Source organism: Ursus maritimus, unplaced genomic scaffold (assembly GCF_017311325.1).
Source record: "Ursus maritimus isolate PB19 unplaced genomic scaffold, ASM1731132v1 scaffold_3, whole genome shotgun sequence".
Lineage (NCBI taxonomy): Eukaryota > Metazoa > Chordata > Mammalia > Carnivora > Ursidae > Ursus > Ursus maritimus.
This window is the reverse complement of record NW_024425563.1, coordinates 60,544,217-60,558,643: the sequence shown is the minus strand read 5'-3', so window position 1 is coordinate 60,558,643 and position 14,427 is coordinate 60,544,217. Positions and strand designations below refer to the sequence as shown.

Genomic DNA, 14,427 nt, shown 5'->3' with positions numbered 1-14,427 from the left:
CTTAATCTTCAGATCCTGAGTGATTTGCTTTTTCAATAACAAAATCCTTTGCCATACTAGCTGTGGTTAAAATAATGCAAAATGAAGAGTAAACTTCCACGTGTATGGTACAGTGCAACAAAAGCAAAAACTGTAGGGTAAACAATAAGAAATCTGTCCCTTGAAGCCAGGTACCAGGCAACTCAGAAGGCAAACTGCGCATAATACCACAGACATAAACAACACAGCCTGAGAACACCCCAGGAGGAGGGCTATTTTTTTCAGTAACTTTCCTGGCCAAAGGAAGCAGGTGGCAAAAACACAGCTCCTGAACCCCAGGGGATAGGACCATCAGCCTTCCAGGTTTTCATCCTTTCCAAGGAACCTGACATTTTCGTTTTTCACAGCATTTTCAAATTGGAAAGATCAAGACAGAAATTTCGGCTATCAGGAATGGAGAGACTGGCCAGTGAAATGAAGGAGTTGGTGATGAAGATGACTGTTACCCGGACAGCCTTTTTTTTTTTTTTTTTAAAGAAGGATGCGCCCACCAGTTTAAATTGTTCATCTCCTCCACGTGTTACCAGAAAGAAACGTCCTTCCCTCAGACTAGGCGGCATTTTCAGGAATTTCTGTAAATGCCCTCCGGATCTCAGAAACACAAAGAGGGAAAAGGAACACGTCCTGCTAACTCGGCGTAGGGCGTCGGAGTTTGGTACTAGCCGCAGCCGTGAGCGCCTGGGGCTCGGGCACTTAGCCCCTCCCGCTTCCGAGCCCCGCCTCCACGCGGGGCGAGTCCTATAAAGTCCCGGCGAACAGGGTGTCGCTCCTGCCGGTCTCGGCTTAGTTCGACTTCAAGACCGACTTGATCCCGCGCCCCTTTCCCGGAGCAGTGCCCGTCGGAGCCATGTCCCAGGGGCTGTACCACGAGGAGTTCGCCCGAGCGGGCAAGCAGGCGGGGCTGCAGGTCTGGCGGGTCGAGAAGCTCGAGCTCGTGCCGGTGCCCGAGAGCGCCTACGGCGACTTCTACGTCGGGGATGCCTACCTGGTGCTGCACACGACCAAGGCGAGCCGGGGCTTCACCTACCGCCTGCACTTCTGGCTGGGTAAGGGGCTGCCGGCAGCGGGACCCCGACGCACCCAGGTCGGGGAGGGCCGAGGCCGCGGGAGGCTGAGACTTGCAGGGTGGAGATGGGGGTGGGGTGGGGTGGGGGGAGAGGGCAACCGCAAACGGGAAGGGCCTGGAGACCCGTCGCTCCTGTCGCGTCCGCTTCGGGCGGCCCCCTTGGAGCTGGCCTCCTTCTCCACACCAGAGTCCGCTCTTGCGAACGCGGCTGCAAACGCCGGGCACGGAGACGTCGGGAAGCGTCTTAGCGCCCCGGTTTGCCCTCTGTCAGGCGGGTCTCCCGGGCTTGGAGGCAGGTTCCTCTAGCTTCTCGCCCTTGCACCTCCCAGTTTGGAAACCCCGCTCCAGCCCAGGGCCGCTGCTTAGCGCACCCTGGCTCTGGCCAAGTCCCGCTCACCTTCCGACAAGTTCAGTCCTGGCTTCCCTGTCAGGGACGAGATGAAGTCAAACAAGTTTGTAGGCATCCGCCGCAGCTGGCGAGAAGTAACGCCCCCACAACCACCTCCGCCGCCCTTTTCTCTAGTTAATTTATTTTTATTTTCTGCCCTTGAGCCCCAGCTTATATTTCTCCACACGTTTCGGTAATGAGTGCTCTGGGTGACTTTAAATCAGAATCCACTTGCTCCGCCCTGCTCGGCTAACAGAAATTCCTGCTGATCAGGATGTGGGCGACCCTGGATGGAAAAGAGAAAAAAGTACAGATATTGTCAATATAAATAAATAGCTTTATATGGCATATGTATTATTTAAATGAGTTGCCTTATTATAATAGGTATTTTTATTATTATTATTTATCCATTTGAACAAGGACACAGTGTGAAACCAAACAGCTTCTTCAGTAGTAGTAATTATTTTGGGCTGCACTCGCGCCAGGTCGTCAGAATACTGGGCCTTGTGTGTTCTACTTTTTCCACCTTCTACTTTTACTCGTAAACATCCTGAATGTCCAACCTCTCCCTGTAAGATCCTGTGCCAGTGGGCACACCCCGTCTGACAACGTGCCGATTATCTGAGACTTATGGCCTTCTTTTACAACTAGCTTGCTTCCCCTGGACTTCTGTTTCTTTATTTTTAGCTTTATTCCTGAGCCTGTGGGGAGACCACACAAAACCACATACACATATATGCATTTTGAAGCCCTTGAAAAGCCATCGTTTTTATTTCTAACATTTGAAGATTTTAAGAAATAAAATGGCAGAAAACATTAGGAAGTGATGTTCTCAACGTAGTGCACACCTGAAACAGACACTCCAAGTGAGAAATACAAAGAGGGAAAAGGATTGTTTTTATTATAGCATTTGATATTAAAATTTTGTGCTTGCTTGACAAAGCTGAAGCCTAGTTCCAAACACATTTTGATTTCCCAAGATAGTGTCACTATTCCTTGTGATAAATAGACAGTGATCTATTTATATTTTATATGAGAAATCACTGAAACCTTAATATAAAACCATGTTCATGAATGAATGATGCCAGATAGAATAGTAATGTCCTCATCTTGGTCTTTCTATTCAGAACTTGGATCTAGAATGAATAAGTGTCTGAAATGCCACATTTGTAATTTTGGTGAATTAAGATGTGAAGGGCCTTCATATTTTGCTGTAGACAGCAGTTAAGCTTGTCTTTTCAGAAGACGGCAAGAGGCTTTGAGCACAGTTTGTGGGGGTTTTTTTCTTTTTCTTTTTTTGTTTTTGGTTTTTTTGGGGGGAAGGTGGGGGTGGTTATTCTCTGGGTTCTTTCTTATCCAAAGAAGCTTGCTCATTAAACAAATTGTTTTTTAGGTTTACAGATTCACATTAACTCAATTATTCATTTAGTGCTCACCAATTTCGAAAACTGTAATAGAAAACGCTTTGGACAAAAACACTTCATGATTGTAAAGATCTACTAAAACTGAAGTTAATAGTGTGTTAATTAATGAGATAATTCATTCAATAATTATTCAACGTGCCCAGCATTGTGTAAGGCATTTCTGCATGTGAATAATTTATGAAACTTCTCTGAAAGTTTATAATCTCAGATACAATAAGACAAAAAGTGATATAACACAGGTAGAACAGCTAAAAGCTGTGAGAGAGGCAGTGTCTATAGTTATGGGGAAGCAGGGACGGAGAGACACCTTGACAGAAAAAAGGAAAATGAGGGTGATTGGCAGGGGTCTTGTCCTAGAGACAATCATGGGGAACATGGAAAAGTTTAGAGTAAAATGGTCCACTGGGCCTGTAGATGGAATTGTTCAGCCCCTCTTCCTACTTCAGTTCCCTGAAGCAAGCTGGATTTCATCCAAAAACTTCTACCCTAAGACCTAAATTTGGATGAATTCATGAGAATTCATCAGAGAGACAGATTGAGAAAAAGTTCCAAGAGGGAAAGCTGGAAGTTCAGGGGGAAAGGAAGTTTAACTAAAGGAAATCAGTCGGAAGGAAGATGAAGGGGAGTGAAGTTAGACTCAGATTGGGATGGGAAGGTACACATGATGAAAATCAAAGAACAGGCCACGTAAGAGGAAGAAAGGGAAGCAAGAAGCAGCAGGACATAAAATAGAAGATGAGAGGGAGAGTCATCTTTCCTGCTCTCTGAGGCTTTCCATGATACCCTCACATATTTCAGATTATTTCCTTTTATTATTTTTTCTTTTATTTTCCTTACAAAGTAAGAATTTGTTGCAGATAAGTTAAAAGTTGTTCCACGGGTCCTTCCGTAGAAAGTATTTCAGCTTTGTAGCTAGCAGTTTAAATGGATCCACCTTCTGCTCCTCTTTACTTAGAGCGTCATGTCTGTAAGCACAGCTGGATGATAAAGCTAGTCAGTCCCATCCTGGACCTATGTCACAAAATCCCACCCTCCTCGCTTCTCTTTTCCAGTTTCAATGTATTTGAGAGCAGTAAACATTGGTGATATATCTAGTCTGTGCTAGGCTCTATGCAAGGCAATGGGAATCCAAAGAAATGGATTACAATATACAGTGTACAATTCAAGGAACTTATAATATACAAGGGCGGTGAGGACGCTGAGAAACTGGATTTTTATATATTGCTTAAGAGGGGAATATAAAATGGTCCAACCATTATGAAGAAGAGTTTGACAGTTTCTTACGAAACTAAACTTGCAATTACCGTATGACCCAGTAATTGCATTTATGGGTATTTAGTCCAGAGAAATGAAAATTTATAATCACGTAAAAACCTACACATGAATGTCCATAGCAGCTTTATTTGAATAGACAAAAACTTGAATCAGCCCAGATATCCTTCCACCATGACTGATTAATCAAATTTTGGCATATCTATAACAGAGAATATTACTCAGCAATAAAAAAGAACAAACTATTGATACATACAACTCAGACGAATCCCCGGTAAATTATTCTGAGTGGAAAAAAAAAATGCCAAAAGGCTCCTTACTGTATGATTCCATTTATAGAAAAGTTGAGATTTGTTGTTATCAGAGGTTAGGGATGGGGTAGGGAGGGGGTAATGCAGGTGGGAGATAGGGTTAGTTATATAAGGGCAACATAAGGGATTTTTTGATGCTGTAACTATACAGTATCTTGACTGGGATGATGAATACATGAATTTACAGGTGATGTAGAGAACTAAACACACATAGATGAGTACAAGTAAAATTGGGGAAATATGAGAAAGATAAGTGGATTGTATCAGTCTCAATATCCTGGCTTTTGCATTCTGTGCATACTGTGCTTACATGGTTGTGCTTTAGTATACTGTGGCATACCAGACTATACTCTAGTTTGAAAACTGTTACCATTGGGGGAAATTTGGTCCGTTGATCTATGTGTCTCCTCCTCCCAATACCATACTCTCTTAATTACTGTACCTGTATAGTAAACTTTAATATCAGATAGCATTATTCCTCCGATCTTATTTTTCTTCGTCAAGGTGTTTTAACTCTTTCAGGACCTGTGCCTTTTCCTATAAGTTTTACAATAAACTTATGTAGTCCATAATAAACCTTCCTATGATTTTTATAGGAATAACGTTAAGCTTGTAGATCATCTTGGGGAAAATTAACATCTTTATTGTATTGGGTCTTACGGTTCATAAACAGTATATATTTATTAAGGTCTTTGATTTTTTTCATTAACATTGTGTAATTTTTAGCATAGAGATCATGTACCTGTCATCATATCCCCAAAACAATTTTAGGAACTTTGCTGCAAATGGACAAATATAATGTAAGGCCATAAAATATAAAAGGACATAACACAAAAGAACATATCATAACTTGAAAGACTTTGGTAAAAGCATCAGAAAAGGGAAAATGAATGAGGTCATAAGCAAAATTCATGGAGTAAGTTCCTATGTTCCTGAACATTGCTAAAATTGCATCATGATATCACTGAATTGGATTCTAGTTTTTTCATTCAAAGGCTGGTATTGGCTTCTTTAGAATCTTTCAACTTCTTTAGAGCAAGGATTCTAGTTTATTCATACTGATACTCCTTGGCCCAGCACAGTACACAAAGATCAACAAATGATAGCATAATTTAATTAACTTACTTCCAGTTCATTCATTAATTGCATGCCTGTCCATTTACATCTTAAGAAATTTGTGTTTCAACTTGTGCTTAAGTAAGGATGTTTATGTCAAACACATTATCTTTAACACTTTTGATATTAACCTTGATTTAAACTTCTCTCTTAAAACATCTCTGTGCAAATCTACATCTGTGTCTTTATTAGTATTCTCGTTTATGGATGGGAAAGTGGGCAGTGTTCTTTCGGACTGCAAAATTGCATATTTTTTTTTCCTTTGACACGACAAATTTACAAAATGGATACCACGTCAATACTCTTACAGCTAGTGGATTTTTTTCCTGAGAAGATAAGTTGCTTTGCAGGTTCCCTTTCAGAGTAAGGGAGGAATGTAAAAAAATACAATTCTTTCATTAATATGACTGTTTCCCTTTCTCCAGCTTTGGTGAATACTCTCAATTGGGGTTTCCTGTGAACTGTAGTATTGTTACGGCTTCTAAATATTCTACATCAGTTACCTGTGGAGGAAAATAACCTAACCCAATCACCACAAAATGTGACTGCTAATGAAAGTCTGAGTATAAAAAACTATCGATTGGTATTGTAGTTTCTCAGAGCCTGTGCTCAGAGCTACAGAAACCTGCCTCTGTGTCGTGTTCTACCAAAGGTCAACTTTATGACCTCAGGGAAGTTACATGGACTCTCGAAGCCTTTACTGCTTCTGTTGTAACTTGGTAGAAAATATTTTTGCTCCATACAGTGTCTTGAAGATTAAATGAGATCGTCCATGTAAAACACTAGCACAGTATCTGGCCCATATCAGGGGTATTATAAATGTATAAATGTTCGCTGTTATTATTTCTAGAATCACTTATGATTTTTACACAGCTCAGATGTAATAAGGGTTTTGAAGTGTGTTTTCTAAAATTTGAGTTTCCCTCAGGACTGGCTCTGGTCCTTGTGCACACGGAAGACAATGGTGCTGAAGAATTGGTGTTTTGACCTCAGCGATGTTGCCCGGATGGGATTTATACTAGAATTAGTGAAAAGTAAATGTGTGTTGTGTGTTAAATTCATGGGTTGATAATGCCTACATTCACATTCAATAGATGTTGGCATCTCTTTCTTTTACTCTCCCTTTCCACTTAGAGAATATGATCTTAACACCAGTAAGATAATGAAGTGGGGGCACTAGGACTTAAAAATAGGGATAAGGTCAAGTGATACTCATTTTCCCATTCTAAAAACCACTTTCTTTTCTAAAGCTATTTATCTATGGCCTATGATGTTCATATTCCTTACAAATATTAACATATTGGCATGTTGGAAGCCTTAAGATTGATGCTAATAAAGGCTAAAAACAATTGGAAAATGTTCTCATAGTCTGATCTGATTAGCAAATGAATCTGAATCCTACTAGAATATAGTGCTGTATCTTCTTGAGCATATACAGACAGCAGTATTGTGGGTTTTTTTTAAAGATGTATTTATTTATTTTAGAGAGAGGGGGAGGGAGAGAGAGCATGAACGGGAAGGGCAGAGGCAGAAAGGGAGAGAGGGTCCCAAGCAGACCCTGCACAGTGCATGGACCCCAACATGGGGCTCCATCCCACCACCCCGAGATCAGGACCTGAGCCGAAACCAAGAGTTGGGACACTTAACCGACTGTGCCACCCAGGGGCCCCCAGCAGTGCTTCTTTTAAACAGTTTTTAAAAAGAAGCAAGAACAAAACAATTGTAACTATTAACAAAATAGTATTTTTATATTACACCATTTCTGTCAAAAGATTGTTCTGCTGAAGACTATTTGTTGTATTGATGTATGTATAATTGAAAGAAAATTTCTGAGCTTTTCTTATCAAAAATTCTGCCTTAGTCATTTTCCTGGCTTGATCAATGAAGTGCCGTCCTTCGCTGTTTCAGGAAAGGAGTGTACTCAGGATGAAAGCACGGCAGCTGCCATCTTTACTGTTCAGATGGATGACTATTTGGGTGGCAAGCCAGTGCAGAGTAGAGAGCTTCAAGGCTACGAGTCTACTGATTTTGTTGGCTATTTCAAAGGAGGCCTGAAATACAAGGTAAGCCTCTCTCTGAACTCTTTCCATTGTGACCCCCTTTCTCTTCCTATCCATCCACACATCATCTCTTCAGAGAATGAAAGTTCATCGAGGGCAGTGTTTTTTGTTTTGTTTTTGTTTCAATCTGTCTTGCTTACTGATATATACCAGTACCTGCTGGATACATAGTAGGTGCTCAATAAATGTTTGTGGACCATGGCTGTAATATGTGAAATATTCTGGATTGACTTCATTTAATAGGTTCATTTTTAATAAAGTTAAGAGCTTTTAGTAATGTTGTCACAAGAAAGCTCTTTAAAGTTTTGTGGAGTTACTTCAGTAATTAAAAATTGGCAACTTGGGTATTCGCAGTTTTTGTTTATGCTCTTTTAGAGAGCCTTTGAATTTGCCGCAAATAACCCAAGACTTGGGAATCTCAATTGTTCTGGAATGTCATAATGCAATATTTGTAACAATTATAATTCCAGTTACTAGAAAGAACTATACACACATTTCCCAACTAGTGTGGTTTGATCTTGGAGATGATACAAATGAAACAAACCATTGAGTTGACTGTCTGTGTGGTTCAGCCTCACGCACACATGAATGTATTTATGTGTTTTGGCCTGAAACACTGATCATCAACTGGCTTTTCTTTTGGGGGAAAAAGAAACAAAAACAAGTTAAGTAGTTCTCTTCTTTTAAGGCAACCTTCAGTGAAAGACAGGCTTTTTTTTTTTTTTTTTTTTTAGAATTCCCTCCATGACCCCTGTGGACTGGGCACCCCTCACAATCTCCCCTGCCCTCAGGAGTGTTCAGTTACAGTGTGACAAATACCTCCCTAGACCCACATATCAGAATCAGACACGCTCCGACGGGGCTTCTGCAGACCCACACTGCACCCTTTGAGCCTGTTAGCTTACTAAAAACGTAAAGCCTCGGCACTAAACTAGAATTCTGAATATATATTAAATTTATCTACAATGCCAGGGTTTATTTCTACTTTTACCTGATCAGAGCCTTAGTGAATATGTTGTGATGCCATTGAGATGAGGGTAAACACTTGCAAATTCTCTTCTTTCTTGAAACCATTTCTTCACTCTAGGTTATGAACAACCCTAAATATGAAACAATGTATGATTTCTCATTTTATTTAATTCACATGAGTTCCTACAGTTTATGTCAAATGATCCTGGAAGTTTCTTTAAGTCAGTGAAACCCACATTTTGAATAAGCTGGGTCTTGTAGTTATTAAAAGCGTGTGATATGACATCATCCTGGTTATGAACCCATTTCTGCTACATATGACTTGTTTACCTCAGGGCAAGTATGTAAGCTTTCTGTGCTCAGTTTCCTCAAACATAGAATGGGTATAACAACAGCTTCCTCATATAGGTGTTGTAAGGATTAAGGATCAAATTAAATAATAAAATATGTATATAGTGCATATACAGTCAGCGGGAACTTGTTATTAATCCTTCTGGCTATTAGCAGGACCTCTGAAATCAAACTTCTGGGTATATATTTAAAAGGGGACATGAAAAAGCAATTTTACAGTTTAGAAAGAGGATATTTGCAAATGGAGGTCAAATTTATCAGCAAAAAAATCTGTTCACTGTCGTTCAAGGTCTTATCATTAGTGACATTGAGCAGATGACAATGTGTGCAGTTGCAAGATACTTGATAAGAAATGTGGAAGCAAAGATAATTTGCCACCCAGAATAGCAAAGACTGTTTTTTAAAAAAGATTTTATTTATTTATTTTGAGAGAGAAGGAGAGAGAGAAAGTACACGGCAGGGGGGAGGCAGAGGCACAGGGAGAGAGAATCTCAACCAAACTCCATGCTGAGCTCAGAGCTTAACATGGGGCTCAATCTCACGACCCTATAATCATGACCTCAGCTGAAATCAAGTGTCAGATGCTTAACCAACTAAGCGACCCAGGTGCCCTGGAATAGCAAAGACTATTATGTTGTACTTCATTTCATACTAAGTGCTAAGTACTTCCTGTATATTATCTCATTTCATCCAAATAGCACCCCCATGGTGCAGTTTCTGTCATTGTCACCCTATTAAGTAAACAAAAGCTTTGAGAAACTATGGAACTTAACAAGGTCTAACAGTGGATATGTGACTGGGTGACCATCTGACTTCAGTACCTAAGCTGGTAATCATTATACTATGATGCTCTCAATATAAATAAATGGTCCAAATATCAAGATGAATTTTTTATTTAAGATTACTCTATGAAACAGTGTTTCGTGTCTGTTTGGAATGGACACAGTTTGGCAAAGCCTACCATTACCAAACCAGCAACAGCCATATTTCGTTGCCATGTGTAAGGTAAAGATTCAGCAAGGCAACGTTAAGACCATCTTCTCATGTCATATAGTTGACCTGAGATTTCTTTTTTATGAGCCTTTTTAGGCTGGGGGAGTTCATCCTTTTGTTTTTTTCTTTTTAAAGATCTTATTTATTTACTTGCCAGAGAGAGAGAGCGAGAGAGAGAGTGCGCGCAGGAGCAGGGGGAGCTGCAGGCGGAGGAAGCAGGCTCCTCTTCGCTGTGCAGGGAGCCTGATGCGGTCATGTGGGCGCATGACCCGAGCGGGAGGCAGAGCCGGAGGCAGACGTGTAACTGAGCCGCGCGGGCGTCCCTCACCACTACTTCCTTATATTAAATCTCTTTCCCAAACTCAACAAGACGCGGCTCTGAGCCATGACTGTAAATAGCGGCCGTCAAACATCCATCAGCCAGCAAAACCGTGTTTGTAGTGCCACTGACTTAGAGGGTCGTTCACCTTGCTCTCCTGCTTTGTGAAGGTAGAAAGAGACTGGGAGTTTCTAGGGTTAATTCAAACACTAGTCCAGAAATACTATCAGACACCATCATATATGAAAATGATAGTTTTTCTTTTGTACCTTTTTCACATCAAATATTAAGACAAAATTAGTTTTTAAAATACTATTAAATGTGCACAGACTCTTTATCACTCTGATGGTTCGTTATATGACAGTAGCTTAAATGTTATGTAAATATCCTCGGTCGGTTTTATATTTTATAACTTTCTTTCAGATCACAGCATTCCTACACTGCTTATCAGATCACAGTGTACTTATTTTTTTTAAAAGTGAAATGGCCAAGAACAATAATATATAGATGGAAACTTGTGTTTATTTTTATTGTATAATACTTAGTTTGTTCATTTATGGCAAACTTGATAAAAATTATGGACTGAGAAATTATTATGTATTTCATAAAATTTGTGGTTACAATTGTCCTGAAGTCAACTTTTAGCCTATAGTAATAAAACCTTTGGATTCATGAGGGTCTTTTCCTGGAGAATGGTGGAAATTTAAAGTCAGTGGAAATTTTGGGGCACCTGGGTGGCTCAGTTCATTAAGTTTCTGCCTTCAGCTTGGGTCATGATTCCAGCTGCTCCCCCTGCTTGTGTGCTTTCTCTCTCTGACAAATAAATAAATAAAAAAGTTAAAAAAAAAAATCAGTGGAAATTTCAAGAATGTGCTAATGATTACATAGGCAGCTTAACTTCTTTCTTTGGATTTACTGTACATGTTTATGAATAAACTTTTAAAAATTATTTTATTTATTGAGAGAGAAAGAGAGCATGCACAGGAAAGGAGCAGAGGGAGAGGGAAAAGCAGACCCCGCACTGAGCATGGAGTCTGATGTGAGGCTCGATCTCGTGACCCTGAGACCATGACCTGAGCTGAAATTAAGAGTCAGATGCTTGGGGCGCCTGGGTGGCACAGCGGTTAAGCGTCTGCCTTCGGCTCAGGGCGTGATCCCAGCATTCTGGGATCAAGCCCCACATCAGGCTCTTCCGCTATGAGCCTGCTTCTTCCTCTCCCACTCCCCCTGTTTGTGTTCCCTCTCTCGCTGGCTGTCTCTATCTCTGTCGAATAAATAAATAAAATCTTTAAAAAAAAAAAAGAGTCAGATGCTTAAGCAACTGAGCCACCCAGGGCCCCTATGAATAAATTTGAAAATTGGATCATTTTATAGGTTTCCTATACTGCTAATTTTCTTACCATATTATTTTAGGAGGCCTTTGAGCAATAAAAGTGATTTGCTTACACTGCATCTTTATTATGCACATTGCCTCATAATTAATTATGGAAATAAATAAAGATGATCATTTCTAGCACTTAATTAAAGGAAAAAGTGAAAAGGTAAAAGCCAATTTCAAAAAAGACAAGAAGATGTACTTGATATGGTTCATTATTTTGCTTAGCATTTTAAAATTGAATATAGTTTTGTTTTGTTTTGGGATGTGCAACCAAATTTAGGATATAAATACTCAGACCTGGCATAGAAAGGAAAAAAAGAGAGAGAGAAAGAGAGAGACAGAAGGAAGGAAAGAAAGAAAGAAAGAAAGAAAGGGAAAGAAAGGGAGAGAAAGAAAGAAAAAGAGAAAGGAAAGAAGGAAGGAAGGAAGAAAGAAAGAAAGAAAAAAAAATTCTTTATAATGTTAAAACAATCATAAATGGGATCCACCCATACCTGACCAGGACTCAACTCCCCTTCCCTGTCCTAACACTGTGTGGGGCATGGGCATTTTTGGGTGTCTAGTTCTCTCCTCACTTGCTCTTGTTACCTCTGACTCTCCTCTATCCTCCTGTCTTCTTCTTCCCTGAAATCTTGTCTGCCTCTCACTTGATGGTTTTAGAATCATTCATTCCCGAAGGACATCAGCTACTGCTTCTTTTCATTTATGTCACAGGTTTTATCCACGGAACGTTCTTAGTAAATACTTGCAATGTTAAATTGAATGATTAAAACAGGATGGGCAAAAGGCCTTAAAAGAAAAAAAAGTGTTGATTTGCCAAGGCATTCTCTTCTGCATACTTAATGTTTCACATGCTCTTAGGTGGCTATTTTGTCTTGGGGTGACAGGCACTTTTGGCACGTACACCTGTGGTTTTATATGTTTTTGTATCTAGTTAGAAGCCTCATCTGGTTTTGTTTTGTTTTCTGTCTTCCTCCCACTGATCAGGCTGGAGGTGTGGCATCTGGACTAAATCATGTTCTCACAAATGACTTGACCGCTAAGAGGCTCCTGCATGTGAAGGGTCGGAGAGTGGTCAGGGCCACGGAAGTTCCCCTTAGCTGGGACAGTTTCAACAAGGGCGACTGCTTCATCATTGACCTGGGCACTGTAAGTGTTACATATACGTGCAGACGTCTAAAGGAAAGTGAATTGTCGTCAGATCAAATCAGATGCACGTGCTGTGGAAGATAATCATGTTTTCTGCACATGGGGAAGAGCTCATGTTTATGTGAGAGGCAATCATATCATATGACGAATTGGCAAGTATTTAAATCGCACAAAGTGAGACTTCAAAGTTTTTATTTTCTTTGATAGGTTTAGAATGGAGTAGTGATTTAGTTCTTCCTACCATAGAACACACATTGAATAATTTTTAATATATTTACCCTTCTGTCTGAACAGAGCTTCTGTTAATTATTTTTGTCCTTAATTGGGTGTGGGAAAACATTATTTGAGGGGCAGATTGATTCCCCCTGAAAGCAAAGTTTCTAGGATTTCAAATGGACATGAGTCTAAACAGCCGGCCCGAAGAGTTTTTTGGGGTTATTTTGGTATGTATATCACACATATACTACACCGTACTATTTCAGACTTTTTAATTATTTTTGGGTATTAAAAGAAAAGGCACAAGTACAGATATCAAGTATCATCTCAATGGGATGGGCAATATCTGACTTATATTTTCTTCCAGGAAAAGAGGCCTCTCTAAGTTCAGGTATACTTAATAATAATTATCTTTTAAAAATTTTTAGTTATTTATTTTGAGAGAGAAAGAGAGCACAGATGAGGGGGAGGGGCAGAGGAAGAGGGAGAAGCAGACTCCCCGCTGAGCAGGGAGCCCGATGTGGGGCTCAATCCCAGGACTCTGCGATCATGACCTGAGCTGAAGGCAGATTCTTAACTGACTGAACCACCCAGATGCCCCTTATCATTATTATCTTGAAAAGAAGAATTATTGCAAGATCTTGTGCTAGACTCTAGATGGTGGGATTTGAGTTAGGTCTTTTAAACTTTGTAAGGTAGAAATAAAATAAAGTTGAGATAAAAGGCATTCTCTACCATTGAAAAGCCATGGGCAAAGCAGAGAAGGCAGGCGAGCAGAGCATTTATGACGCCTTTCTCCTCCTCATGGTCATTCTTCTCGTTGCCCCACGTACATCTGCATCCCACTTCTTGGCGCAAACACTTCTGCGCTCAGCATCATCCGGAGACTTGCTGTGACCTGTGTGGCTTCAGTTAGCCTGAGGCTCGCACCAGCTGTGCAGTTTGCTTCCGGCTGCACAGCCCGTGAATGGGGAAGCCAGGATCCGACCTGGGGATGTCTGATTCCCACCTGAGCATCTTATTTTACTGCCTCTTTATGGGCAGTAGTTTGGGGAAAAGCATCAGACCACAGCCAAAAGAGTTTATTCCACATGCATGGAGAAGGGACCTTAAGGATTTTGAAAATGGAGCCACACAGTCAAGGTTCTGTTAAGGCAATACTCACTTAGCAACAGCACAGAGATGAAGTGTGCTGAGGTTATAAATCACGGGGAAAATGGCCCCAAGCTATAAACTTCGTGGATTTCTCTCGGGTAGGATACACCTATAGTTTTATTACTGCTAATGTCTAATTAGACTATCTTGGATCACACCAGCTTGTGTGCCCAGTTGAGATCATCATATTATAATGCCCAAAGTACAGTTCTCAGTGTCAC

The 14,427-nt window shown here is 40.5% G+C and overlaps 1 protein-coding gene across 1 annotated transcript in view; it reads left to right on the top strand.

The window, feature by feature from the left end:
- The first annotated feature begins 795 nt into the window (after positions 1-795).
- SCIN (scinderin) overlaps positions 796-14,427 on the top strand; it is a 71,900-nt gene continuing 58,268 nt past the window's right edge. Inside the window, exons 1-3 of the mRNA XM_040644235.1 lie at positions 796-1,085; positions 7,525-7,679; positions 12,674-12,835. Coding sequence (XP_040500169.1) covers positions 887-1,085; positions 7,525-7,679; positions 12,674-12,835 — 516 coding nt within the window. The 5' untranslated portion in view covers positions 796-886. The remainder of the gene's footprint in view (positions 1,086-7,524; positions 7,680-12,673; positions 12,836-14,427) is intronic.